Source organism: Callithrix jacchus, chromosome 11, assembly GCF_049354715.1.
Source record: "Callithrix jacchus isolate 240 chromosome 11, calJac240_pri, whole genome shotgun sequence".
Classification (NCBI taxonomy): domain Eukaryota; kingdom Metazoa; phylum Chordata; class Mammalia; order Primates; family Cebidae; genus Callithrix; species Callithrix jacchus.
The window spans coordinates 123,156,368-123,184,053 of NC_133512.1; the positions used below are offsets into that span (position 1 = coordinate 123,156,368).

Sequence of the window (27,686 nt, forward strand, 5' to 3'; positions counted from 1 at the left end):
AAGGAAGAAATAAAATTGTATTAAAAACAGACAGAAGGACCAATGAAACCAAATCGAAAGTCAAGAAATGAACTCGCACATGTATGGTCATTTGATTTTGACAAAGGTGCCAAAAACACACAACAGAATAATCTCTTCACTAAATGATGTTGAGAAAACTAGATGTCCACATGCAGAAGAATAAGAGGACCCTCACCTCATGTCATATGCAAAAATTGGATCAAAATGGATCAAAGACTTAAACCTAATACCTAATACTGTACAACTACTAGAAGAAAACATGAGAGGGAAACTACATGGCATTGCTCTAGGCAGTGATATATCGGATTTGACCCCCAAAGCACAGGCAACAAATACAAAAATAGACAAAAGTAAAATAGATCAAAGGAAAAAGCTTCTGCATAGCAAAGGAAACAATTAAGTGTGAAGAGATTGTATTAGTCTGCTCTCCTGCTGCTGATAAAGACGTACCTGAAACTGGGTAATTGGCAAAGAAAAAGAGGTTTAATAGACTCACAGCTCCACACGACTGGGGAGGCCCCACAATCATGGCAGAAAGAAAAAGGCACATCTTACATGGCAGCAGGAAAGAGAGATAATGAGAGCCAAGTGAAAGGGGTTTCCCCTTATAAAATAATCAGTTTTTGTGAGACTTATTCACTACCTCAAGAACAGTATAGAGGAAACCACTCCCATGATTCACTTATCTCCCATTGGGTCCCTGCCACAACATGTGGGAATTATGGGAGCTACAATTCAAGATGATATTTGGGTGGGGACACAGTCAAACCATATCAGAGATAATCTATGAATAAGAAGAAAATATTTGCAGTCTTATATTCAATAAGGGATTAATACTGAAAATATGTAAGGAACTCAAAAAATACAATAGCAAGAAAACAAATAACCTGATTTTAAAGTGGACAAAGGATAGAAATATCCATTTATCAAAAAAAGACATACAAATGGCTGACAAATAGATGAAAAAAAAATGCCCAGCATCACTATTAGAAAAATGCAAATTAAAACCACAATGACATAGCACCTCATTCCCATCAGAATGACTATTATTAAAAACATGAATTAAATGTGTTAACAAGAATGTGGAAAAAGGAGAATGCTTGTATACTGTTGGTTGGAATATAAATTATTAGAGTCATTATTGGAAACTGTATATAGGTTCCTTTAAAAACTAGTAATAGAATTATAACACGATTCAGCAATCTCACTTTTGGACATTTACCCAAGAGATTTGAAATCAGTTTATCAAAGGGATGTCTTTCCTCCCATGTTTAACATTTTGTACATGTGTGTACTTGACATATCAAGCAATGAACTAGAGGACTAAGAGCTAACACACGCCAAGAGTAAAATACATTAGAAACAAAACAGAAATTTTGCACAGTATAATATCTACATATTTTAATTAACTTGCAGTCAGAACTATTTAATTCTGAGTCACAAGAAAATTTTTAGATGTGTCCTTTTCTTGGTTTTGTTTTCTTTTTAATTGCAAAAGATATTCTGTGCAATTGAGCTTCCAAAGTTACTTGATTGAAAAGTAACTTTTTTTAAATCTATTTTTTTAAACCAAAAAACACTTTTCATCTTTGGCAAAAAGACAAAGAGTCATTTGTATGCACCTTTAAATGAAGGCTTTCATTTGAAATCAGACATGTTAACTGAAAAATAGTTACATTTAAAGTGTTTTCTACAATTAATCTATATTTCTGCAAAATTCCATGGACTTATTCAGAACACTGCACCTGCTATAATGCCTTGAACACACATACAATAGTTAACACTCCAAAAACATTTGTTCAGTTTAACTATTTAGAAAAGATAAGACACCTCTTGACTTTGGCCCCTGGTAGTATGATTACTAGACATTCCAAAAGACCTTTGTACTACAAAACTATAAGATTTTGGATAAAGCATACTTCTAATGCAATGCTAGCTTCATGGGAAATATGAGGAATCTGCAAATCTCTTACCCCAGAAAAAAAAAAAAAAGTGGCTCAAACCAGACTAGAGAGTATGAGCTCAAATAGCAAACAAATACTAATGGCAAGATCCATTAAGGGCACATACCAACGTGTTGCCACTTGAAGATCTCTATTCTCAGACCTGCTCTATGTCCTTAGAGGGGAACTGAGACTGCTATCGATTCCCCATTCAAATTCATAATCCTCATTAAGTCTCGGGCCGTCAAATAGAACTAAAGTACCTCCAGATCAGCAGAATCTTATGACTATCAGATTAAATAAATACAAATCCTTTCCAGAAGAAACCAAAATCACAAGCAAAAAAATAAAGAAAATTGATGAATTTGTCATCAATCTTTAAAACGCTTGTGCCCCAAAGTACACCATCAAGAAAGGGAGAAGGCAACACACAGAATGGAAGACAATGTTTTCCAAATACTGTATATGATAAGGGACTTTTGATTAGAATATATAAAGAATACTTTCAACTCAGTAATTTAAAACAAATTAAAAATGGGTAAAGAGTATGAATACAATTTTCTCCACAGAAAATACACACAAATAGCCAAAAAACATATTGTATTAAATTTGCTAAGGTTACTCTAATAAACTACCACAGACTAGGAGGTTTAAGCATCAGAAATTTTCTCCCAGTTCTCAGGGTTAGAAGTCTAAAATGATGGCCATCGGTTTTTTCTGAGGGTCTCACCCCTTGCTTGTAGGACGGCCATCTTCTCACTGTGTCTTCACATGGCCTTCCTTCTGTGAGGGTCTACATCCTAATCATCTCTTTGTATAAGGACAACGGTCACATTGGGTAGCCTAATTTAATCTCAACCACCTCTTTAAAGATGTTATCTCAACTGAGTGTAGTGGCTCATGCCTATAATCCCAGCACTTTGGGAGGCTGAGGCAGGCGAATTGTGAGGTCAATAGCAAAACCATCCTAGTTAATATGGTGAAACCCCGTCTCTCCTAAAAATACAAAAATTAGCTGGGTGTGGTGGTGCACACCCGTAGTCTCACAGTGAGTGGAGATCACACTACTGCATTCCAGTCTGGCAACAGAGCCAGTCCGTCTAAAAAAAATAATCTTATCTCCAAATACAGTCACATTCTAATGTACTAGGGGTGCGAACGTCAATCTGTGAATTTTAATGGGATGCCATTCAGCCCATAGTGCACATGAAAAGATGATCAATTTTATTAGCTATTGGGGAAATGAAAATCAAAACCAAATAGATACCACTTCACACTTATGAAGGTTATTATGATAAAACATATGAGAAAAAGTATTGATGAAAATGTAAAGAAATTTAAAACTTCATACATGAGAAATATGAAAGAGTAAAGCTACTTTGAAAAAAAAAGGTCTGGGAGTATCTTGAACAGTTAAACATAGAGTTACCACATGACCTAGCAATTGCACTTAGGCATATACTCAACAAAATAAGTATATATGTCTACACAAAGACTTGTACCCAAATGTTTGCAGCAGTACTATTAATCATGGTCAAAAAGTGAAAATAACACCATAAAAAGAAATGAAGTGCCAATACATAGTACAAGATGAACAAAATTTGAAAATATGCTCAGTGAAGATGTCAGTCACAGAAGACTATATATTGTATAATTCTGTTTGGGTGAAATATCAAGAATAGGCAAATGCATAGACACAAGAAAGTAGGCTAGGGATTCCTTAGAATCGTTGAGGAAAAACGTTGAAAAGAATGGGTGGTGATTGCTAATAGCTGCAGGGTTTTGTGGGAAGGGATGATGAAAATGTTGTAAATTGTATTGTGTTTGTTGATGCACAACTCTATGTATATACAAAAGCCATTGAATTGTATGTTTTAAGTTGATAAATTGTATAATATATGAATTACATCTCAATAAAGCTGTTATAATTTTAAAAATATCATCCCTGAAAGAAAGGAACCCAAGTTTTGTCAGTTAGATTCCCACAAACTAAGATTGATAAAATACAAACTCATAATCAAAGATTGCCAAACATGAAAGTAAATAAACTACCAAGACTGAGTCCAGCAGAAAAAAAAAAATGAAAAAAGACTCAGATACACTATTTTCTAATATTTAAGAAATAATATTAAATAGAGAATATTAAATATCTATGTAAAACACATTAAAAGACTAATCACAAGAAACTATCAAGTAAGAAACAGATTTGAAAATACTGAAATTTCAAATTTTAAGATGAAAACAGTTACTGAAATTAAAACTTCATGTGAGTCACACAGAAGATTAGATTAGATATGGCCAAAGAGATCATTATAAAGTGAAAAACAAGTCTGAAAACAAATGCCCTCACTGCAACCTAGAAAGATAAGGAATTATGAAAGAGAGATTTAAAGAGAATTAGGAAGAGATAATATTTGATGAGATAGTGGCCAAGAAATTTTCGGAATTTATGGAAGTCATTGATCTGCCTGTGAGAATGTTCTATGTGCCAAGCAGGATAAGAAGGAAAAAACGTCCACTTAGACACTGGACCAAAACTATAGAACTCCAAAAATAGACATAACACATTAAAACAAATAGAAAAAGATTATTTACCAAGGAAGGCAATTAGACAGAAAACAGTGTTCTCAACAAATACAACAGAAAAACACAATTACTGTCTCCTTTTCCTTGAAAAGGGAACTGTAATTTACTTTTGAGTATCAGTAAATTTTGTTCTTGAATAAGAGAGGAAATTTTATTCTTAGCTCAGCAGTGAGAAATATTGATATAGTTAAAAAAAAAATTCTGAAACTGTCTCATTCTGTTACCCAGCCTCACTGCAGTCTCAATCTCCTGGGCTCAAGCAATCTTCACACCTTAGCCTCCTGAGTAGCTAGGACTACAGGGGCAATTCACTGTGCCAGCTTTTTTGCTTTTAGTAAAGGTACAGTCTTGCTTTCTTGTCCAGGCTGGTCTTGAACTCCTTCTGTTAAATCAGATGATACGTCCTTAAAAAAATTGACAACTTGAAGAAACAGTCTTTGAAATCAATAATTTAATGTTTAATGTATACTTTTATGTATGTTCATTCACATTAAAAGTAAATTATACTAACTTTAATTTAAATGTAACTTAAATATTCCAATAAGGAAGAAGCGTACATTGACCTTACTACAGATCTGGTTTCCTAGCCAAATTGGAGGCGAATATAATAATATGCCTCTGTTTATGTTATGACATACATAATGTCTACTTATAATACCTCTCAATAGAATTCATAGGAGAAAAAAATTGTCATAAGTTACATCTTTCTTTAAACGACTTGGCTAGAGGCCACATAATTCCCTTTAAACTCAATTATCTCACAACTGAATGCTCTGATAACTTGCTAAAAGCAGCAGACACAGTGTTATTAGTGAGCCAGGAGAAGGGGAAACCCCAGAGCATCCATCAGCCATCTTCATTTGTCTACAATCAGCTCCTTCATATCCCTGATAACAATGACAGGAAAACTTATCTGCCATCACTGCCAGGTCTGTATCAGATGCTTTTCCTTTCACAGTAAATTCCCCGTCCTCAGAGGCCTCTATGTGGTAACTTGCAGGGTTCAAGTGAAGGTAACTGGGTGCGTTCCACATCTTCCTTATGCACCTCCCATTGTTCCTGCAGAGGTGAAAGCTGCACACCTCAGCAGCTCCAGTCACATTGACTATGTAGCTCCCTAAATCAGAACTCACAAACTGCTTCACCTTTGTACAGTTGGCCTAGAAATGTAGAAAGAAATCAGTTTTAGTGTTTCTCCCTGGTACTGATAGAATTAGAGCTTCTAGGCCCACAAGGTAGTCTTTGGTCTTGATTAAAACATAATGTCTTGGTTCCAGGTGTTGAACTTGTAGGCTTCTGGACACTAACAAGGGCCCCAAAACAGAAAAGGGAGAGGTCTGAGGGGCAGGAGATAGAGACTATGTTAGAGTAAAGCTAAGCAACTGAACTTGCAAATGGCCCCCAGAATCAGCACATGAGACCTTGACCTTCTCCAATTTACATTCCTTTTTTTTTTTTTTGAGACGGAATTTCTCTCTTGTTACCCAGGCTGGAGTGCAATGGCGCGATCTCGGCTCACCGCAGCCTCTGCCTCCTGGGTTCAAGCAATTCTCCTGCCTCAGCCTCCTGAGTAGCTGGGATTACAGGCACGCACCACCGTGCCCAGCTAATTTTTTGTATTTTTAGTAGAGACGGGGTTTCACCATGTTGACCAGGATGGTCTCGATCTGTTGACCTCATGATCCACCTGCCTAGGCCTCCCAAAGTGCTGGGATTACAGGCTTGAGCCACTGTGCCCGGCCCCTCCAATTTACATTCTTTTTTCCTTCCTTCTTACTCCCAAGTTAATGGGTATAAAAGAAAAAGGAAAAAACCCAAATTAGGAATTGTGTGGAACTGCTGCCCTCAGACCACCATTCAGGTATGTGGGGTCTTCCATGGTTGTGTTAGAACCTGAATCATAGTCCATCATTTATTGTCAAATCATCATATTCCACCATTCTACCATGTATTATAGCCTTTTGGATTTTCCTGTTAATTTCCATCAACTGCCCTGGGTCCTACACTTCTAACACAATTCAAACACAGGAAAGCCTGTGTGGCTGACTAGGTAACTTTTGTGTATGCGGTTCTGGTTTTCGAAACAGAGGCCACCTGGGTTGTGCACCCACCTTCCTTTTCTATGTATCAGGCACTGATTCGGAATATTTATTCTAGAGCTGATGAAGCTCTTCTCATGAGCCACCTAAGGGCCGTGGTGAAAATATCACACCTGGAAAGTCAGGAATTAATTCTCTCAGTTCCTGTTTCTCATACATGGGCATAGGCATGAACAGTTTCATGAAGACTATCTCAGTAGCAACAAATTGAGCCTGTGAAATTCTAAGGATAGTATCACGTAGTCATGGACTTGCAAAAAATTCAATTTAACAAAAAGTGTCAAGGGTATTCAAGGTAAAATGTATTACACTACAGAAATATAAACAAACAGCATCTGGAAATACGGAAGAGATTATGATTAATGGGGATTGGGGAAAACTAGGAATCTTTCCTGGAGTAAAAAATAAGAGCCATATACATCTTTTTTTTTTTTTTTTTGACAGCGTCTCACTCTGTCAAACAGGCTGAAGTGCAATGGCGCGATCTCAGCTCACTGCAACCTCTGCCTCCCAGCTTCAAGCCATTCTCCTGCCTCAGCCTTCCGAGTAGCTGGGATTATAGGCATGTGCCATCACACCAGGCTAATTTTTAAATTTTTGGTAGAGATTGGCTTTCACCAAGTAAGGCTGGTCTCGAACTCCAGGCTTCAAGTGATCCCATCTCCCAAAGTGTGGGGATTACAGATGTGAGCCACTGCTCCCGGCCATAAATCTTATTATAAATGCTGTTAGTTTTCAGCTGATTTCTCTATAGACAAAAAATAACTTCAATGTAGAGAGTTAAAAAGTTACCACCTGTTTCTACCTCTTAGAATAGTATAAAACACATTTGCTATCGTTGTTAAATGCAAGGGGTCCATCATCAAACTGTGGCTAATGCCAACTCTACCACTAACTATCTTAAATAGCTGTTAACCTAGTTAGGTTTCCTCTCTAGTTTCACCATCTGTAAATGAGGATGACAGTCACTACCTCATGTGACCAGTAAGTGAGCAAATCTGACTCAAAAAATCTCTTAGTGCAACCTTAGCACATCATAAATATTCATCAAACGTCAGTGTTATGATTACTATCTTTATAAAAGTTAACAATGTTGTTTAGCCTTTTCTATGTATCAGGCACTGATCTGGAATATTTATTCTAAAGCTGGTTTGCTATGGGGGGTCATGAGAGCTTTATTAGATAGAGTAATCTCTCCAAGAAAACAGAGAAATAAACCATCTTACCATGTATGTACCTATGCAACAATCCTGCATGATCTGCACATGTTCCCCAGAATCTAAAGTAAACAATAACAACAAAATTAAATATACCTTCAAGGTACTGACTTACCTTGGATGAAGTTAAATTCATGTCTCCCCAAATAACAATGCCTGCAGCTCCCAAGGCAGCACTTTCTCCTATGGTGCTGACTAGATCTTGCTAGATTGAAGAGAGTAGAGTTCATTATTAATTTGAACGTAAAACAGCCCACCAGGGATTAGGGTTAGAGTCTGAGTTCAGTATAACAGGGCTGGTACTGAGCTCATATACTCCATAGAGACCTATTTTCTGCTTTCTTAGAATTACTCAAATGCTGAATAAACCAATGCTCAAAAATCACCCTCTGTAATCATAAGCAAAACCATATAAATAGTTTTCAAGAAAAACATATTTTGCCATGCAGGATATTATTTTGAAGACAATGAGCCTGTACATGATTGTCAGAAATTATTTAATTGAAATAGATTGGCACATATACCCACACACTAGGTCACATGTATGTGCCCTGAAAACAGACTCCAAAATTTTCTTCACCAAATGCGATCCTCTTAACCAGGTTCCTTTTCCATTTTGCAACATGCCCCAGTGACACTTCACCCCACAGTGACTTGGATGGGTTTGTATCATTTCACTTCCAAGGCCAGGCAAAGAAGCAATGTGAAGGGTTGCAGGCTCTGATTATACTTGTCCTGAAATTATTATGGCCCAGCTTTTACACTCGTGTTTAGTTTCTAAGTACCTGACTGATTGGGTTTTATTTCTGACTCATCCAATCATGATAAAGTCACTGGAATTCTCTGCAATATGGTTAAGATGGACAAAGGTAAGGTTTTAGCACAGGGAATTTTGATTTTATAATATTAAAGTTTTTTTTTTTTAGTGTTTAAAGATTAACTTGGATCTAGGCCATTTTATAACTAAGATTTGAATGTATGTAGTTGGTTTCCCACTTTGTTAATTATAATACATTTCCCCATTCTTTAGGATACTAAGCATTCACCTTTTACTCCAAGGATGAATTTCTCTTTTAAATGCTAGAAAATGTAATTAGGTGATTTGGTGGAAAATAAAAACAGAACTGTAAATGCTATTTTTCATTGGACACAATATTAATACTTGAGAGATAAATCTCTTTATCTGACACTTTGATTGTCTAAGACTCAAGGGTTTTAAAGTTTTTTTTGTTTGTTTCTGGGCAGTTGTCTTGTGACTTTCAAAAAGGAAAGAGATTTTGATTTAAACTAATTTCCCTTTCAGATTAACATCCATTTTCATCCCCTATGATGATAATATCTGCTGAACAAGTCATAGCTGACATGACAGGAAGGAGAGGAGGTTTTGAGAGGTTCAGGCGAGATAGTATCGATGAAAGGATTTTGAAAACTGTCAGTGGTACAATGAACGGGGCCCAGAGGAGGAGCTGCCGGGAAGTACCCAGGCTGCAGACTGCTAAGTCCATGTCCGCCCCCTCTTTGGACAAAGACATAAGGGAGCAGAGCTCCTCACTCCCCTCACTTTGAAATTTCTCTGGCAACAGTGTCATGATGGTCACATGGTGTGATCAGGCAGAAATCCCCAAGCTCTCCACTGTCATCAAAGGAAGATAAGGTCATGGTTATGGATCTACAGTAAGTATGTAAGTGGCAGATATTTGTGGTAAAAGCCATGAACACCTTCTGAGGTTGCTGTTGGTTTCTTCCAAATTAGTTTTTAAATTAGTTTCTCACCAAATTAGTTCACTGCCACCTCACAGAGAGCAGAGTACTGAATGAACCAGAAAGCAGCTATGTTTTGGGGATCAGAAAAGCAAGGGCACTACCGAGCAAGGGAAGTCACAGATAAAGTGCCTCTGGGAGCAGACTGGGACCAGCTGAAAGCTTGGGCATGGGGTGATGTCACATTAAGGAGAAAGAAAGGAGCAAAGTAGATGTACTGAAAATGAGCCTCCCAGGTCCCATTGTGGCACAGGGTGCTTTGCATCTACACATGATCCTTGGACCTGAATCAGGGTTTCATTAGCAGAGGATAGGGCTACTCAAGGGATTCACTCCACACTTGGGTGTCAGTCCCTGACATTTACCAGAGTGCATGTAAGCAAGGTGCCCACTGTGGGGAGCTGGAGCATTACTAATGAGCTGCCTTTGTGCCTTACCTGAGACAGCATGAATTAATGACAGGGATAAACATCTTTAAATCTATAGGCAAGGAAACTCCTTTCGTTAATTTTTAAAAGCACAGCTCACAGATGGAACAGGAGGCCGTTATCTTAAGTGAAATCACTCAGAAACAGAAAGTCAAATATCAAATGCGTTTACTGATAAGTAGGAGCTAAATGATGGGTAACTACAGACATACAGAGTGCAATAATAGACACTGGAGACTCCAAAAGGTGCAAGGGTGGGAGGGGGGTGAGGGATGAGTAATGCTCTGTTGGGTAAAATGTACACTTTTAGGGTGATTGGGTACACTAGATGCCCAGACTTCACCACTACTCAATATATCCACGTAACAAAACTGCACTTGTACCCCCTAAATGTATAAAAATGAAAAACTAATAATAGTAAAAGTTTTAAAAACAGAGCATCAGGTTATATCTAGGTCGCATTCAAATGTAAATAATATAGGCGACCTTCTGTGTGAAATGAGGTTTGACTGCCAAGCTATAGCTACTGCCTGAGATCCCATTCTTAAAAATCCCATGTTTAAGATGCTGATGGCTGTTAAAAAAGTAATAGCCATACCCCATAGGTTTCTGTAGAGCTTCACACTTTTCGTATGCGTTTTCTCACTTGATTTTCATACTACTTCTGCTAGGTGAGTAGGACAGATAATATTGTCCCATTTTGTACCTGAAGAAACTAAGACACTAACTCCAGGGAGGCTAAGAGATTTGCTACTTACCAGTGAATCTTTTTTGTAATCTTAACTGTATGTGGGTGTGCATTCTAAAATTCAGACATTATTGGGAAAATCAGAAATGGAAGCCATTAACAGTCATTTAGAGTTTGGTACAAATGAATATTAGGTTTTTAATAATTTATGGGCATGGCAGGGCACAGTGGCTCACCCCTGTAATTCCAGCACTTTGAGAGGCAGAAGTGGGTAGATCACTTGATGCCAAGAGTTCGAGACCAACCTGGCCAATAAGGTGAAACCCCATCTCTACCAAAAATACAAAAATTAGCCCAGCATGGCAGCACATGCATATAATCCCAGCTACTCAGGAGGCTGAGGCAGGAGAACTGCTTTAACCCAGGAGATAGAGACTACAGTGAGCTGAGATCGTGCCACACTCCAGCCTGGGTGACAGAGGGAAACTCCATCTAATAAATAAATAAATATAAAAAAAATTTATAGGCCAATTTTTAAAGTCAGTAGGGTACAATGATGGATACCCTTATAGTTTAAAATACTTGGAAATAGCTTGTCACTCAGAAAAAAAGAGCGCAGAATGAGATGAAACCCAAATTGTTGCTCCTTTTTCCAGAGAGGAAAGAGAGCATTTCCGAGGCTATAGCTACTAGAAAAAGAAGCTTATCCCAGGTTCACAGAATGTGCAGAATGTCCCGGTAGTCTAAATTCATCTTTGAAATGAACATTTTCTCCCTCATGGTTTATTGTTTCTTCCAAAAGTCAATTTATTATCACTAAAGAATCAGGTTAATCAAATATAGAAAAGACGTTTTATTTAAAAAGCTGGTATTTAAATTTCTACTCAATTCCAGAGTCAAGATTATTTTGTAAATACTTAGGTAACTTTTTAAAACCTTCCAGACAGCAGTGACTTTCTATTATTATTCATTCAATTATTTATCACTGATGTTTCTGGGTGGTATGAATAGCAGTTCACAGTAAAGACATTTTTTCTTTCCTCCCTCACCTCATGAATGATGTCAGAGGTATGGCATTTACCATATTTTATACATATGCATCATTTCTCCCTCTGAAAAATACACTCCATTTATGTTCCAAAGATACCTGGTCACTTTAGAGCCCTCACCTCTGTGTTTTCTATGCCTCCTCTTTAGGATGTCTAGAACTCAGAACGTCTTTATTTTAACAGATATTGGTGTGTTGAAATTTGTAATGGTGGAGAAAGAAAAAATGGCTCCGTTAAAATATATTAAGCCGCTAGTATCCAGCAATACCTTAAAACATCACGTATCACACATGTGAAGGCCCCCACAAGTCCCAAGTCTTCTCAATGTAGAAAAGTTACACAAAATTATCAATCCGAAGATTAGGCTGGGCATGGTGGCTCACACCTGTAATCCCAGCACTTTGGAAGGCCGAGGCGGGTGGATCATCTGAAGTCAGGAGTTCAAGACCAGCCTGTCCAACATGGTGAAACCCCGTATCTACTAAAAATACAAAAAATTAGCTGGGCACGGTGGCGCGTGCCTGTAATCCCAGCTACTCAGGAGGCTGAGGCAGGAGAATTGCCTGAACCCAGGAGGCAGAGGTTGCAGTGAGCCGAGATCGCACCATTGCACTCCAGCCTGGGTAACAAGAGCGAAACTCCGTGTCAAAAAAAAAAAAAATGTAGCTAAGCATGGTGGTGCCTGCCTGTAATCCAAGCTACTTGGGAGGCTGAGGCAGGAGAATTACTTGAACCCCAGAGGCAGAGGTTGCGGTGAGCTGAGATTGCATCACTGCACTCCAGCCTGGGTGACAAGAGCAAAAACTCTGTCTTGAAAAACAGAAAACAAAGATTGGAATACCCACTAATTTTCCCTAGAATTTTTCATTTAAGTGGCTAGACTAGCAAAGAGAGAAGATGAGAGGGAAAACTCTGGGTGAAAGTTCACTTATTTTAATAGTTACCTTCCTGATTTGTATGAGGTGTTTGGGAGAATATGTGGGTTGATTAAAAATAAACAGACAGAATAAAACTTACCTGTAAGTGTGAACCTGGGTTTCAAAACTATCTACTGGTGATTTCAGTGTTGAATTTAGGAACTCACGTCACTCTTACCATCACTTTTCATTAGCTGTAGTCAGAGAGGCAAGAGTAACCCAGATGGCTAAATCTATAGACTCACCTGCTTTTAGAAGGTTCGCCATCTCTTTCATACCCTTTTAAAACTTTAATTTTTTTTAATTGTGGCAAAAAGCATATAACATAAAATGTACCATTTTAGTTCAGTAGCGTTAAGTATATTCAGATCGTTGTACCTCCCTCATACCTTGTACCAAAGCTGGTATTATTTATTAAAAAGAAAAAACTTATTTTTTAATCTTTTGGGTTTTAAGATGGTGAAGCCAGAATCAGAAATATCTTCAATTCTGCTTCCACGTGGATGAGCAAACACTCCATTTCAAAATATCCTTTCTGGTTTTCTAACCTGCTCACTGCCAGTCATTCCAATAACCATCCAAAATGGCCAATTGTAAGTGAGTACACTTAAAGTCGGCGTGTAGGAAATGTAGTAGTTGCTGGTATCTACTTTCAGCCTTTCTCACCTTACTTCATTCCTTAAAATAAAATAATAAATAAAATAATCAAAATTCGGTTTGCATAAATGAAAAGTCTAAATGCATGGCTAGTCAAGGAAGAATTATCTCCTACACAACAGACCATTAATGGAAATCAGCTCTTCGAAGAACACAATTAACAAAGAACTGTCCTTTTAGAGATAAGGAGGAAATCCCCCACCATTAGACAAGAAGCTTCTTACCTTAGAAAGAAAAACTAAAGGCTCATCTCTGTACCCTAGCCTTGTGTAGACAAATACAGGCAGAGCATAATCGTAAGATGTCATAGTGGAGATTCTCATGGATTCATGCACCCGAAATTGGGAGAAGCGCAAAATGTTTTCATTGCCTCCAAGGGACTTCCTGATACCGACGGAAGGATATAAAGCAGCGCTGCTGTTCCAAAGCCAACAGAGCTCATTGTTCCTCAAGATTTCCTCTTCTGGGCATGATCCAGTGTAGTTTGGGGCATAAACGTTATAATTGTGGCAATCAGGATATGAGTAATAACCCCAAAGGCCTTTGGGGCGGCTCTTAATTCCCCGTTTGATGGTTTCTTTCATGAAAGCTTTTGCACTTTCTTCAAAGGTCACTTTAGCTAAATATTCAATATCGGTAGCTGATACATTCTTTCCTCTGTCGGAAATAAGCTTTCTTGACTTCTGTCTGTAGACGTCTTTTGCATTCCAGTTCCGGGCCCACTGTGGTCGCCAGTATTCCCAATCTATAACAGCAAGTCCACTGAAATCTTCAGCAGGGATGTAATAATTAATATCTTGGTCAACTTTTTCCAGATGTACTTGTAAACTTACATTCTGTGGGAGACCCCCATTAATGGGGACCCCTTGTGATGTATACCATGGATAGTATCCTAATCTGTTGACATAAAATATAGTGACATTTTGCCCCCTGGCCTTGGCCAGTGGACTTCCAATCACCTGAAACATTTTCAAATTTAATCTTAAATTATATTTTATCAAACACTGATCTGTTGGAGCATTCCAAGCAGCTATAAAAGGTTTCCTTTGATAAATTGGAAGTCGAGCAGGTTTTAAACAAGAGATAGACTTTAGAATAAAAAATATAAGGAGCCACGAAGTGGGATGTACTGGTTGAACAACACAAAGCCTTAATTGTCCTTCAGATAATACTTTCATGGTAAGATAAAAATCTTACGTTGTCTTCTGCCCTAATGCACTCTAGAAGACCTGTGGAGAGATTTAATTTTCTGTTAGTAATAGTTTTGAGGAAAAAGATGCAAATAATAAATAGATATTATTAGCATATTGACTATTTTTAAAGTGTATCACTTAAAGACTTTAAAGAGGACTATAAATAAATTGAGATATAGAAGCACATGTAGATATAGAACCTAGCTTCCATTCAGGGCAGAAAATGCAATTCCACAAGCATTCATGGGGCACCAGACCCTACATCCAGAAAACAAAATGAATAAGATGTGGTCCTTGCCTTTGAGGAGTTCATGATCAAATAAAGATGTGAACTAATATTCACTATCATTCTGGAAAACTCATCAAATCCTAGGCATTGTGCTTAAGTGCTTTGTAATATTTACTTTTTTAAAACAACTTGTAATAACTGTGTAAGGCTTATAATTACGTTTCCATTTTACAAATGGGGAAACTGAGATTTAGAGAGATGAAGAGGCTTGCCTGATGTCACATTATATGGACTGAAAGGTGATGTAAAATTTAAATAATAAAAACCCATAACTAAGTACTACATGAAAATTTATTGGAGCAATTACTTCTTCTGGGAGTAAGCAGTAGGTAGAAATGGAAAGGAACGTGAATGAGTGGCAGGAAATTAAAACCAGCCCAACTGTCCCAAAGAATAGATATTTTGGGTTTCTTTCTAATAAACTTAGCAATTGACTCTCCCAGTGTAAAACTTAACAAAGTAACATTGTCTTATCTGGGTTCCTTTCACGAGAAACCAACCATGGAGCTTCCCAGAAAGTTTCAAGGAAATGAAACTTACCAGATCATCACATCTAGACAATGAGACACCAGATGCCTCACTTCTCATGATTGCCTAACTGACCACCTGCCTGTTGACCAACTCCTCTCTCTTACCCCTCTTTCATTCCTGTTTTCCCACACATTAGTTACATTTCTTCCCTACTTTATAAACCCCAAATTTTAATTGCTTGGGGAGATGGATTTGAGACTGATCCTTCATTCTCTTTGGCTGTAGCACCCAAATATGACCTTCTTCTGCAATACTCCTTGTCTCAGTGATTGGCTTTCTGTGCAGCAGACAGCAGGACATAGACCAAACCCTTGGTGTAACATAATGTCTCAGGTAAGAGACTGGAGTTGAAAGAGAAGATAGGTAGGTGTTTCGATAGTAGGAGATGGAAGAGGATAGTGACTACTTTGTCAAGTTGTTTTTAGTCATCTCTTTGTAAAACTACTACAAAATTATTTTTGAAAAAGCTCATCAGAGAGTTTAATGGCATAAAACATTTTCAGTCTTCTGGGTTATTAAGATGAAAATGGACTGTGGTTATGCCTGAAGCCTAGTGAGATTAAGGTGTCCAGTAGACATTTGTCCTTTGGCTGTGTGCTCAGGGTACAGACCCCTTTCCTCTGTAGTTAATTCTGCACCACATGTATCTTGGAAGGCAAAGCCCATATTTCATTAAATAAGCCAAAATGTCCCAGCCTTCCTTGAAGGTGTGGTGCTGGTCTATGACTGTGGTCAGCCCAATTAGATTCAACCTAATCTAGACTTTGAATTGGGATACTGATATTCAAAGAGGCTGAGATAGCATTGTCAGTGGTGACAGAAATTCCAGTGTCAAGGAGCAGCAAGCTGGGGCATCCAGAACCTGATGCCCATAATGTTACTGTTAAGTGGAGATATTATCCTTATGGGACACCGCCTTTCTGCTCAAGGACACAAGGTTTGTTTTGGTTGCTTACAACCAGGAACTCTGATTGATAGAGAAGTGATATGGTTTGTCTGTGTCCCCACCCAAATCTCCTCTTGAATTGTAGCTCCCATAATCTCCCTGTCGTGGGAAGGACATGGTGGGAGGTAATTAATCATGGGGATGGGTTTTCCCATGCTGTTCTTGTGCTGGTGAGTAAGTCTCATTAGATCTGATGGTTTTATAAAGGGTAGTTCCCCTGCGTATGCTCTCTTTCCTGTGGCCATGTAAGCAAACATGCCTTTGCTCCTCCTTCGCCTTTCGCCATGATTGCAAGAACTCCCCGACCATGTGGAACTGTGAGTCCATTAACTCCCTTTTTCTTTATAAATTACTCAGTCTCGGGTATGTTTTTATTAGCAGCGTGAGAGTGGACCAATTCAAGAGCCTCTGTGGCTTCTATTTCCTCCAATAAAGCCTGCTACATGTTGTATGTAATTATCATGTTTAACCACCAGGTGTCACTAGCCAAACCTCATAGCATTTTTCAGGCTTCAGACACTGCTGTAAACAAAAATTTTAAGTAATTCACAAAACTTCCTCCAAAGACATTTAAGAAGCCTTAAGTAAATGGATAAACACAAAACAGCAGGTTTTTTTTTCGTTTTAGGATTTAGCTTCACTCTTGTTGCCCAGGCTGGAGTGCAATGGTGTGATCGCAGCTCACTGCAACCTCCACTTCCCAGGTTCGAGCAATTCTCCTACCTGAGCCTTCCCAGTAGCTGGAATTACAGGCATGCACCACCACACCCAGCTAATTTTTTGTATTTTTAGTGAGACGTGGTTTCACCACGTTGGTCAGGCTGGTCTCAAACTCCTGACCTCAGGTGATCTACCCGCCTCGGCCTCCCAAAGTGCTGGGATTAGAGGCATGAGCCACCGCACCCAGCCAGAACACCAGTTTTTAAGAGCTATAGAGGTAGATATTTTCATTCATTGAATAAATACTCTTTCATGCACAAAGCTAAGATTACCCCCACTTAGTAGCATGAAATATATCATATTGCAGCTCTAAATTGTGGTTTGAAAAAAAAAAGTATTTTCAAGGGAATCTAATTTTATGAGTAAGAAAAATTGTGGTTCTCAAAACTTCCCCTTCTCTTTGATTTTTTATTATATTTTTTGCCTCCAGGTAAGAAAAATATGCATATGCATTCATTAATAAATGGGGGAAGAAACATTTCTTTAAATTTAAAATTCAGTTATATTGGAAAGGACTATATTTGTATATCAAAAAAAAAGAAAAATCTACTCTGCCAGACACTTCCTGTTTTGGTTTCATTCAAAACATAGTTTTCCACTGACTACTGTTTCCCCTTTGGTCCACTCCCTCATCACCACCATAAATGAACATCCTGGTTCATTTATTACAAAGTTACCAAGTGATTCTCTTCTCCTATTCTGGAATGTTATTATTCTTTTTATTCTGGTGAACTGGAGGTGCACCTTACATGGCAGATGGCAGATTAGCTCCTGACAAAATGTGTGGGTGCACAACCAAAACAGGCAAAATAAATAAATACTGTGCCCATGTCTTCTGCTTGCTGTATGTCGGGTTTCTGCTTCCTATGCAGCCAGGTAAGGGTGCTGGTGTGCCCTCCTAGTTAAATGTGGCTTGCTGGGAGAAGATCCCCTCATGTGATCCCTCGCAGACATGGTTTTTCCTTCCGTGTCCCACCATGCAATCTCTCTTCTGCTTCTCCTGTTCTTCCTTCACCAAGGGATCTCCAGAAGCCTGCCCTTCCAAAAGCACCCTTTGCTTTGGAGCTCCTCTAGACCCCATTCCTTCACCCCACCTATGCCATCAAAATCCCCACCGCGGAGCTCTGCCTTATCTTGACTAGCTCTTGTAGTATCGCAACCTGTGCAATTATCCACAGTTAACCATGCGTCACCAGCGATAGCAACCTTCCGTTTGTTTCTCCCTTCCCACTTCCATAACCTGCCTTGGAAAACGTGCTCCTGTAAACAAACCTATAAATGACAGAATGTTTAGAACGAGTTGGCAAGATATTGGTGGTAGACGTGAGTGAGGAATTTAACCTGGGCTTGTCCTTTACATTTTATTGTACAGTTTTCTCTTCTTAGAAGTAAGGTCTGCTCTGGGAACATATATGAAGAACCAGTTCCGTTTCTTCAACAAGGAAACTTCTCTGAAGACATTTTAAAGGCCCTGCACAAATGATTTTCAACAAAATGACATACTCATTAAAGCCGTAGGTAAAGGGAAGTAGCTTTCTCCTGACTCCTTCCCTGATGGAAGGAAGTGAGGAAGGTTCAGCTGCTATTATGTGCACCTTGGCTGCATAGTTCTAGTCTTTTTGCCCTGACCAGAGACAAATGCGACAAAAGCAGCGGACAGACAGGGCCTATTTCAAGTTAACTCAAGGACCTCACCTTATCATTGCCCCTTCTTCCTGACAGTGAAGGAGACACCGAAGAAGGTGGTAGGAGGGGTGTTCTTGTGAGGGAGACAGGAACACCACGTACAGCTACAAGAGTCTGCAAAAAAAACTCTATCCCCTACTTATTCCTATCTCCCCTCTCACTCCTTCCCCAAGGACGCTTACTTGCTTTTGATAAATTAAAAGAAAAAAAGAGAGAGCAACCCCTGGCATTCAGAAACCTGTAGTACTCAGAGCTAGGCTGCAAAATGCTTCTCTTAAACAATGTCACAGAATACCAGTCTGGACAAGTTTACTCTCAGACCACAATAAAATGAGACAAAACAAGGCCACTTTTAAATTTTGCCGAGGATCAGAAAAGAAGGTCACTGTGCAACCCACAAAATACCAAACATCCCTCTCTCTCTTGCTGAATGAATGACTGCTATTCTTTACCCAATCACAGAAATGCCTCTGCTTTCTGACATCTAATTCAGAGCAAATCTTTGCTTTCTTAGACTCTCCCTCAAATCACCCAATCAAAACCCAAATCATATGATAGGTTTCTCCTAACACCCTCTTACTGAGACGCCCCATGGCTTCCCATGGTGTGTACCCTCCCTTCCCACAATAAGTAATAAAGCCAACTAATTTAACTGCAGATGTGCTCCTGGTGGTCTCCGGGGCCCTGACCTCTGTTTGAAGGCAGAGGCACTTAGTATCCATTCGTATAAGAATTCAGAACATTTTTATTGAGCATCTTCTGTGTATCAGGCTCCCACCTAAGTACTAACAATTTAATAGTGAACAAAACAAACAAAAGCCTTTGTCCTCACAAAGTTTACATTTTTGTAGGGGAGGCAGATACTAAACAAGATGAGTAAATAAAATACTCTATTTTGCATAGTGATGATAACAAGAAAAATAAATAAGGCAGGGATTTGTTTCCAGACAGGAAAGCCTCACTGATCCCAAGGATAAGAGGAGGATGTCGGGGAAGTGTGAGGGAAAGCAGGTGCAAAGGCCCTGTGGCAGAGCGTGCCTGCTGTCTCTGAAGACCTTTGAAGAGGTCAGCGACTAGGTAAAAGGAGGCAGAGAGGGAAGAGTGAGGGTCTTGTGGAGGCTTTTATAGGTACTCAGGCTTTCACCCTAAATGAAATGGGAAAGATATGGAAGGCTTTGAAAGAAGAATGACAGTATCTGCCTTGGGCTTAACTGGATTCCACTGGCTGCTGTGTTGAGGCAAGCCTGAAGGGGAAAAGACACAAGAGAGAAGCAGAAAGACTGTAAGAAGCTCTTGCAATAATCTAAGACAGAAATTAGAGGAGCTCAAACCAGTTATTTACAACATCGTAATATTTTAAATAATCACCACAAAGGAAAAGGATATTATAAATTAATAAATTAGTCCCCGTGATTTGTTTTCATTTTGATGGCAACTCTAAATGTCTATTCTCAAATACCCAGTGCACCACAGCATGGTGATCCAGACTGAGCTTTACGACCAGAGTGAATGTTCTGGAAAAGTTTTTCAAAGCATAAACTTCCTTCTTAATACTCATGTATTAGTGAAACAAATTGATTTTCCAAATCTACAAGTCTATTTCTTTTTTTCATCATATTGGGGTTCTGTTTTAAAAAACTTTAAGATGTCAAGTGTCTGCTCCTAAAAATCGTAAGTTTAAAGGGATATCCTGAAGGTCATGGTCCCTAAGAAATTTAATAAATGCACTGTTGTATTTCCAAGCCCTTAAGGAAAGTACTGACCAACGTGATATTTTGTTGCCAATGATGAAAAATACATATACTCAAATACGTTTATCAGCCTGGGAGACAGAGCAGAACCATCAAGCTCAAAGATGTGTGCTCAATTTTGCAGAACTAATTGCTAACCTATTTTCTAATAAAAGCTTATTAGAGCAACAGCCAATAATAGGCATCTATTTTTTTCTCTGATGAACTTTTTCTTTTTTGAAACATGAATGATCTGCAAGCTGGCTCTTAATTGTTCCAGCAGAAAAAAAAACAAAATAATGTTAGAGCTTTCTCAAGTATTTTGCATACATTTTTCTTAAAAATTTGTTGCCTATGGGTTTACAATATAATCTACTTCATAACAGTACTTCTTTAAGGCCTATAATTCATCATTAAATACTGAATTTTATGACAACTCTATTTTATGTTATTATCAAAGAACACTAGCGTCCCTCCATCTGAACAAATACTATCTTCATTTTATAAAATTGTTTCCTTTCCAGTCTTCTTAAATATAGGCTTAGGTTTTGTAGATATATGAAAATGACTGTTTTAGCATCACTTTTGCTAATGGGAAATTCACTGTATTATTCAACCTGAAAGACCTCCTTTTTTATGAAGCAAGTAAATCTTGCAGTTTTAAGACATGCAACCTGAAAGAGATTACAAATGTCTTTGTATAAAATTATACACTTAGTCTTTGTCTGAAAGTATTACTTCTCTTTTAGGACTTGAAATTTCTTACAGCCAAGATCAACAGATTTCTTGGAAAAGCACACAAAGTCTTAGGATCTCATTTTGAATAAAATGTTCCCTCTGTCAACCTGTTTTTAACTAAGTTCCTTAAGATAACCTTAATTTGAGTTATGTCTTCAGGTTTTTAATTAAAGTTGCTGGACTACAAAGCCATCCAGTGATCTGTGAAATGTTACTTAAGTCTTTCCAATGTCCATAGTCAAGATTAAAACACTTGCCTCCCCCTAATAATGACCCAAGCCATTGATTAAGAGTACTGGGATATCAGGATTAGGGTTATCAGACAGAAACTAGAGATGGAGAGCTGAGACCCCCAACCTCAGGCCTGAGGACCAGAATGGTATTTAAACAGGAGACAACTGGATCCCAGTTCCCCAGATCCTAGCTCCAAATGTTAGGGTACAGAGCTGGAGAGGAAACGCAAACATCTGAGAGGCCAAAAGCTGAAACCGAATCGCATTGTCCTGTGTCTGGTAAACATGGCTTCATTTCAGATTTTGCCTCAGTCCTGACAGGAGTAGTTTGGAAACTAAAGTTCCCCTGACTTTGCAAATGGCAACCCATTGTCTCTCTGTACAAGCATGTATATTTAAGCAGGATAAGAAATTTGAGCAAGGTGAAATGTGCAGGGATTGACTCCAACCTGTTTGCAATGAAGAAAGAGTACATTCCTAGTAGAAACAGAAAACTAGAAATTTCTATGTGAATTATCAATGAGTAAAAACTTTCCCCAATAAATTCTGCTTCTATGTAATTTATTTTACCATTTCCTATAATTAGGAAGACAAAATTAATATCTTCCTGATTCTTACAATTAGGATGACAAAATAAATGTCTACCATAAGGTAAAGGCATGGCCTTGTGTACAATTGAATACTACATACCTATAACAAAGAATAAGGTTTCTTCTACATGTTGATATGGACATTCACCAGATATTAAAATATTCTTTAAAATACATATTTGTTTTACACGTGTATCTGTACATAAGCTACAAATTTCAATAAAGTGTGTATAGATTGTTGCCATTTTTCAAATAAAGGAATATATACATATATATATATATATACATACACAAATTACAAATGTACACAACATAATCATTTGTGTACTGAGGAATATCTGTGGAGGTGTATTAGTCTGTTCTCACACTGTTATAAAGAAGAACCTGAGACTGGGTAATTTATAAAGGAAACAGGTTTAATTGATTCATGGCAGGGGAAGCCTCAGGAAACTTACAATCATGGCACAAGGCAAAGGGAAAGCAAGTGCCTTCTTCACAAATTGGCAGGAAAAGAAGTGCTACGAAGGAGGCACTTCCAAACACTTATAAAACCATTAGATCTTGTGAGAACTCACACACTATAAGGAGAACAGCATGGGGGGAAAAGCCTGCATAATCCAGTCACTTCCCTCTTTCCACACATGGGGATTACAGGTCCCTCCCTCGACATGTGGGATAATAATTTGAGATGAGATTTGGGTGGGGATACAGAGCCAAACCATATCAGGAGGAATACTCAAGAAAGGGTTACATTGCTTGCTTCCAGGGAGGAGAACAGGGCGGCTAAGTGAGAGAAGTGGGCAGGGACAACATTTATTTGAGAAGGAAGTTCTGTTGGGATCTTGTGCCCTGTTGCTGTAACAGCTAATTCAAAACCATTCATCTGATTTTAAAATCTCAAAATTCTTTGGATACATAAGACAAGATGCAAATCTATTCTGACTACAGTATAAGGAATCAACTTTTCCTAAAGAAACTTACATCGCACTTGGATTTTGTTATGAATATGATTTTTATAATTTTATTTGAAAAGGTATATGCTTATCTGCAATCTGACAAAAACATCCCTTTTCATGAAATAAGAATGATTTATTTTATTGAAAGAAACACTGTCAGCCAGAGCTTTAAGTTAAGGATCTATTTTGACATTTGATTATTAAAAGTTAAATATAGATTGGTTACTATGTATGGTAAAGGAAACCCAGCAGTGGTTAATAGATTAAGAGGTATTCAGTAGGAACACTGATGATAAGCTTAAAGAAACTGATTCATATTATTATTCTCAACAAAATATAATGCACAATACCAGTGAATTATTTAATACAAGTGGAAAAATATATTTTAGAGTAATAGGCCTGCTCTGATTGTAAACCTGGCAAAACTCTAGTTAGAACAGATAAGAGTATGTGGAGAAATTAGATATGAAAAGATGATTATTTCTTATTTCTTTATTTATTAGTTTTGGTGATTTATCCAGCCTAATTTTAAATAACTCAGGAATCTAGATTGCTTGCTACTTCTTCAGCTTCAGAAAACTTTTTACCTTGGATTTTCTTGAAGACTTCAATTCCATTTTACCACCCATACCATTTTAATGAAGACTAACTTCTGATCTTCTTTTTCATTCTTCAGTGTTATGGCATTATTTTTATTTCTTTTTATTCTTCCCCACACTTTTCTAATTCCTTCCTCAAATCTGATTGTTTTCTTTGAAATATGTCCAACTACTTTGGTATGTTTACAACACAAAATATCTCAGTGAAAGGTAAAGCAAGCCAGTAAAGAATGAAGGTTAAAATCTTATACTCTGGAGCCAGTTACCATCAACAGCACACTAGAAAATGTTTCATTGTTTTGCCTATTCAATTTTTATTTCTACTGTTTTAATTTGCCTTTCCAGTATATCACAATACTGTCTTTTTTGGTGGAGGAGTGCAATAATAAATAGTAATAGCACTTTATATATCTAATCACAGTATTGATGTCTATTCTCTGCTTATAAACTAAAGTCTCAGCTTTTGAAAATTGTATTTATGAACTATAACTTAAATTCTAATTTATAAATATGGGACAGGATCTTGCACACTACCCTTTCCCCATGCTTTTCTGCACCCTTGCCTCTCTCTGGTTGACATTTTCACATAAGACAGATCTTCTAACCTAGATGGCATTCCCACTATATGGCTCAATAGACATCTTAGGTCCACTATGTGATGACCGCTGCACATTTGATTAGTCATGCCTGAGTCTGCAATGCCTTTTGGCATTGCAACTAATGTTTCCTACCTAAAACATTTCTGTCAATCTTCATTAAACTTGACTATGAGATTTCAAGCCCACCAAATTAAGCAATCTGAGAAGATTTTGGCTTATAAAGGAAGAGCTGCTTGAACTGTGTCTGTATATCATTTCCTTCACTTTTAGTTTTAGCTATTACATGATTAGCTACATAGACATTTCTTTTTCTTGTTCTGTTTCTTCTTCTTTCTTTTTTGAGATAGGGTCTCATTCTGTCACCCAGGTTGGAGTGCAGTAGCACAATATCAGCTCACTATAGCCTCAACCTCCTGGGCTCAAGCAATTCTCCCACCTCAGCCTCCCAAGTAGCTAGGACTACAGGCGTGTGCCACCATGCCAAGCTAATTTTTGTAGAGACAGGGTTTCACCATGTTGCCCAGGCTGTTCTTGAACTCCTGACCTCAAGTTATTCACCTGCCTCAGCCTCCCAAAGTGCTGGGATTACAGGGGTGAGTCACCACACTCGATCCACATAGACATTCCATATGTCTATTTAAGAGCCGAGTTTTCCACTTCAGGTACACCCTCTGGGTAAATGATGAAGTTCTTGATGTTGTAACTGAATGTGCCAATCAGCCTGATCATTACTAGGTTTTAATAACAAATAATATATGTTATCATGTGACCAAGTGAATTATGTTTTGTTTCTATTGAAAATAAAAGGTGGCTGGCAAGATGATCCAATAGGAACAGCTCTGGTCTGCAGCTGTCAGAGAGATCAATGCAGAAGCATGTGATTTAGGTGTTTCCAGCTGAGGTAGTTGGCTCATCTCACTGGGACTGTTTAGACAGTGGGTGTAGCCCATAGAGGGCAAGCAGAAGCAGGGTGGGGCATTGGCTCGCCTGGGAAGCACAAGGGGTTAGGGAACTATCTCCCCTAGCCAAGGGAAGCCATGAGGGACTGTGCCGTGAGGGACTGTGTCAGGAGGGACTGTGCCATGAGGGACTGTGTCGTGAGGGACTGTTGTCAGGAGGGACTGTGCCGTGAGGGACTGTGTCAGGAGGGACTGTGCCATGAGGGACTGTGCCATGAGGCACTGTGCCGTGAGGGACTGTGTCAGGAGGGACTGTGCCGTGAGGGACAGTGCCGTGAGGGACTGTGTCAGGAGGGACTGTGCCGTGAGGGACTGTGCCGTGAGGGACTGTGCCGTGAGGGACTGTGTCGTGAGGGACTGTGTCAGGAGGGACTGTGCCGTGAGGGACTGTGTCAGGAGGGACTGTGTCAGGAGGGACTGTGTCAGGAGGGACTGTGCCGTGAGGGACTGTGCCATGAGGGACTGTGCCATGAGGGACTGTGTCAGGACGGACTGTGCCGTGAGGGACTGTGTCAGGAGGGACTGTGCCATGAGGGACTGTGTCAGGAGGGACTGTGCCGTGAGGGACTGTGTCAGGAGGGACTGTGCCGTGAGGGACTGTGTCAGAGGGACTGTGTCAGAGGGACTGTGTCAGAGGGACTGTGTCAGGAGGGACTGTGCCGTGAGGGACTGTGTCAGGAGGGACTGTGTCAGGAGGGACTGTGCCATGAGGGACTGTGTCAGGAGGGACTGTGCCGTGAGGGACTGTGTCAGGAGGGACTGTGCCGTGAGGGACTGTGTCAGGAGGGACTGTGTCAGAGGGACTGTGTCAGGAGGAACTGTGTCAGGAGGGACTGTGCCGTGAGGGACTGTGCCGTGAGGGACTGTGTCAGGAGGGACTGTGTCAGAGGGACTGTGTCAGGAGGAACTGTGTCAGGAGGGACTGTGCCGTGAGGGACTGTGCCGTGAGGGACTGTGTCAGGAGGGACTGTGCCGTGAGGGACTGTGTCAGGAGGGACTGTGCCGTGAGGGACTGTGCCGTGAGGGACTGTGCCGTGAGGGACTGTGTCGTGAGGGACTGTGTCAGAGGGACTGTGTCAGGAGGGACTGTGTCAGGAGGGACTGTGCCGTGAGGGACTGTGCCGTGAGGGACTGTGCCGTGAGGGACTGTGCCGTGAGGCACTGTGCCGTGAGGGACTGTGTCAGGAGGGACTGTGCCGTGAGGGACTGTGTCAGAGGGACTGTGTCAGGAGGGACTGTGTCAGGAGGGACTGTGCCATGAGGGACTGTGCCATGAGGGACTGTGTCAGGAGGGACTGTGACAGGAGGGACTGTGCCATGAGGGACTGTGTCAGGAGGGACTGTGCCATGAGGGACTGTGTCAGGAGGGACTGTGCCGTGAGGGACTGTGCCGTGAGGGACTGTGCCGTGAGGGACTGTGCCAGGAGGGACTGTGCCGTGAGGGACTGTGCCGTGAGGGACTGTGTCAGGAGGGACTGTGTCAGGAGGGACTGTGTCGTGAGGCACTGTGCCGTGAGGGACTGTGTCAGGAGGGACTGTGCCGTGAGGGACTGTGTCAGGAGGGACTGTGCCGTGAGGGACTGTGCCGTGAGGGACTGTGTCAGAGGGACTGTGCCGTGAGGGACTGTGTCAGGAGGGACTGTGCCGTGAGGGACTGTGCCGTGAGGGACTGTGCCATGAGGGACTGTGCCAGGAGGGACTGTGCCAGGAGGGACTGTGCCGTGAGGGACTGTGCCAGGAGGGACTGTGCCAGGAGGGACTGTGCCAGGAGGGACTGTGCCGTGAGGGACTGTGTCAGGAGGGACTGTGCCGTGAGGGACTGTGCCGTGAGGGACTGTGCCGTGAGGGACTGCCGTGAGGGACTGTGTCAGGAGGGACTGTGCCGTGAGGGACTGTGTCAGGAGGGACTGTGCCGTGAGGGACTGTGTCAGAGGGACTGTGTCAGAGGGACTGTGTCAGAGGGACTGTGTCAGGAGGGACTGTGTCAGGAGGGACTGTGCCGTGAGGGACTATGCCATGAGGGACTATGCCGTGAGGGACTGTGCCGTGAGGGACTGTGTCAGGAGGGACTGTGCCGTGAGGGACTGTGTCAGGAGGGACTGTGCCGTGAGGGACTGTGCCGTGAGGGACTGTGTCAGAGGGACTGTGTCAGAGGGACTGTGCCGTGAGGGACTGTGTCAGGAGGGACTGTGCCGTGAGGGACTGTGCCGTGAGGGACTGTGCCGTGAGGGACTGTGTCAGGAGGGACTGTGCCGTGAGGGACTGTGCCGTGAGGGACTGTGTCAGGAGGGACTGTGCCGTGAGGGACTGTGCCGTGAGGGACTGTGTCAGGAGGGACTGTGCCGTGAGCGACTGTGCCCTGAGGGACTGTGTCAGGAGGGACTGTGCCGTGAGGGACTGTGCCGTGAGGGACTGTGTCAGGAGGGACTGTGCCGTGAGGGACTGTGTCAGGAGGGACTGTGCCGTGAGGGACTATGCCATGAGGGACTATGCCGTGAGGGACTGTGCCGTGAGGGACTGTGTCAGGAGGGACTGTGCCGTGAGGGACTGT

At 40.4% G+C, this 27,686-nt stretch overlaps 1 protein-coding gene and 1 long non-coding RNA gene across 2 annotated transcripts in view; one reads left to right on the plus strand and one right to left on the minus strand.

Moving 5' to 3' along the window:
• The window catches only part of LOC103795062 (uncharacterized), a 101,316-nt gene that overhangs the window by 34,314 nt on the left and 39,316 nt on the right, over window positions 1–27,686 (plus strand). The gene's annotated exons all lie outside the window — the stretch shown is intronic.
• Window positions 4,219–14,623, minus strand: HYAL4 (hyaluronidase 4). The gene is made up of 3 exons (XM_035254850.3): window positions 13,591–14,623; window positions 7,982–8,071; window positions 4,219–5,710 (listed from the first exon to the last, which is right to left on the minus strand). Exons 1-3 carry the CDS (start codon window positions 14,542–14,544, stop codon window positions 5,309–5,311), a joined length of 1,446 nt encoding a protein of 481 aa, XP_035110741.3. The 5' UTR covers window positions 14,545–14,623; the 3' UTR covers window positions 4,219–5,308.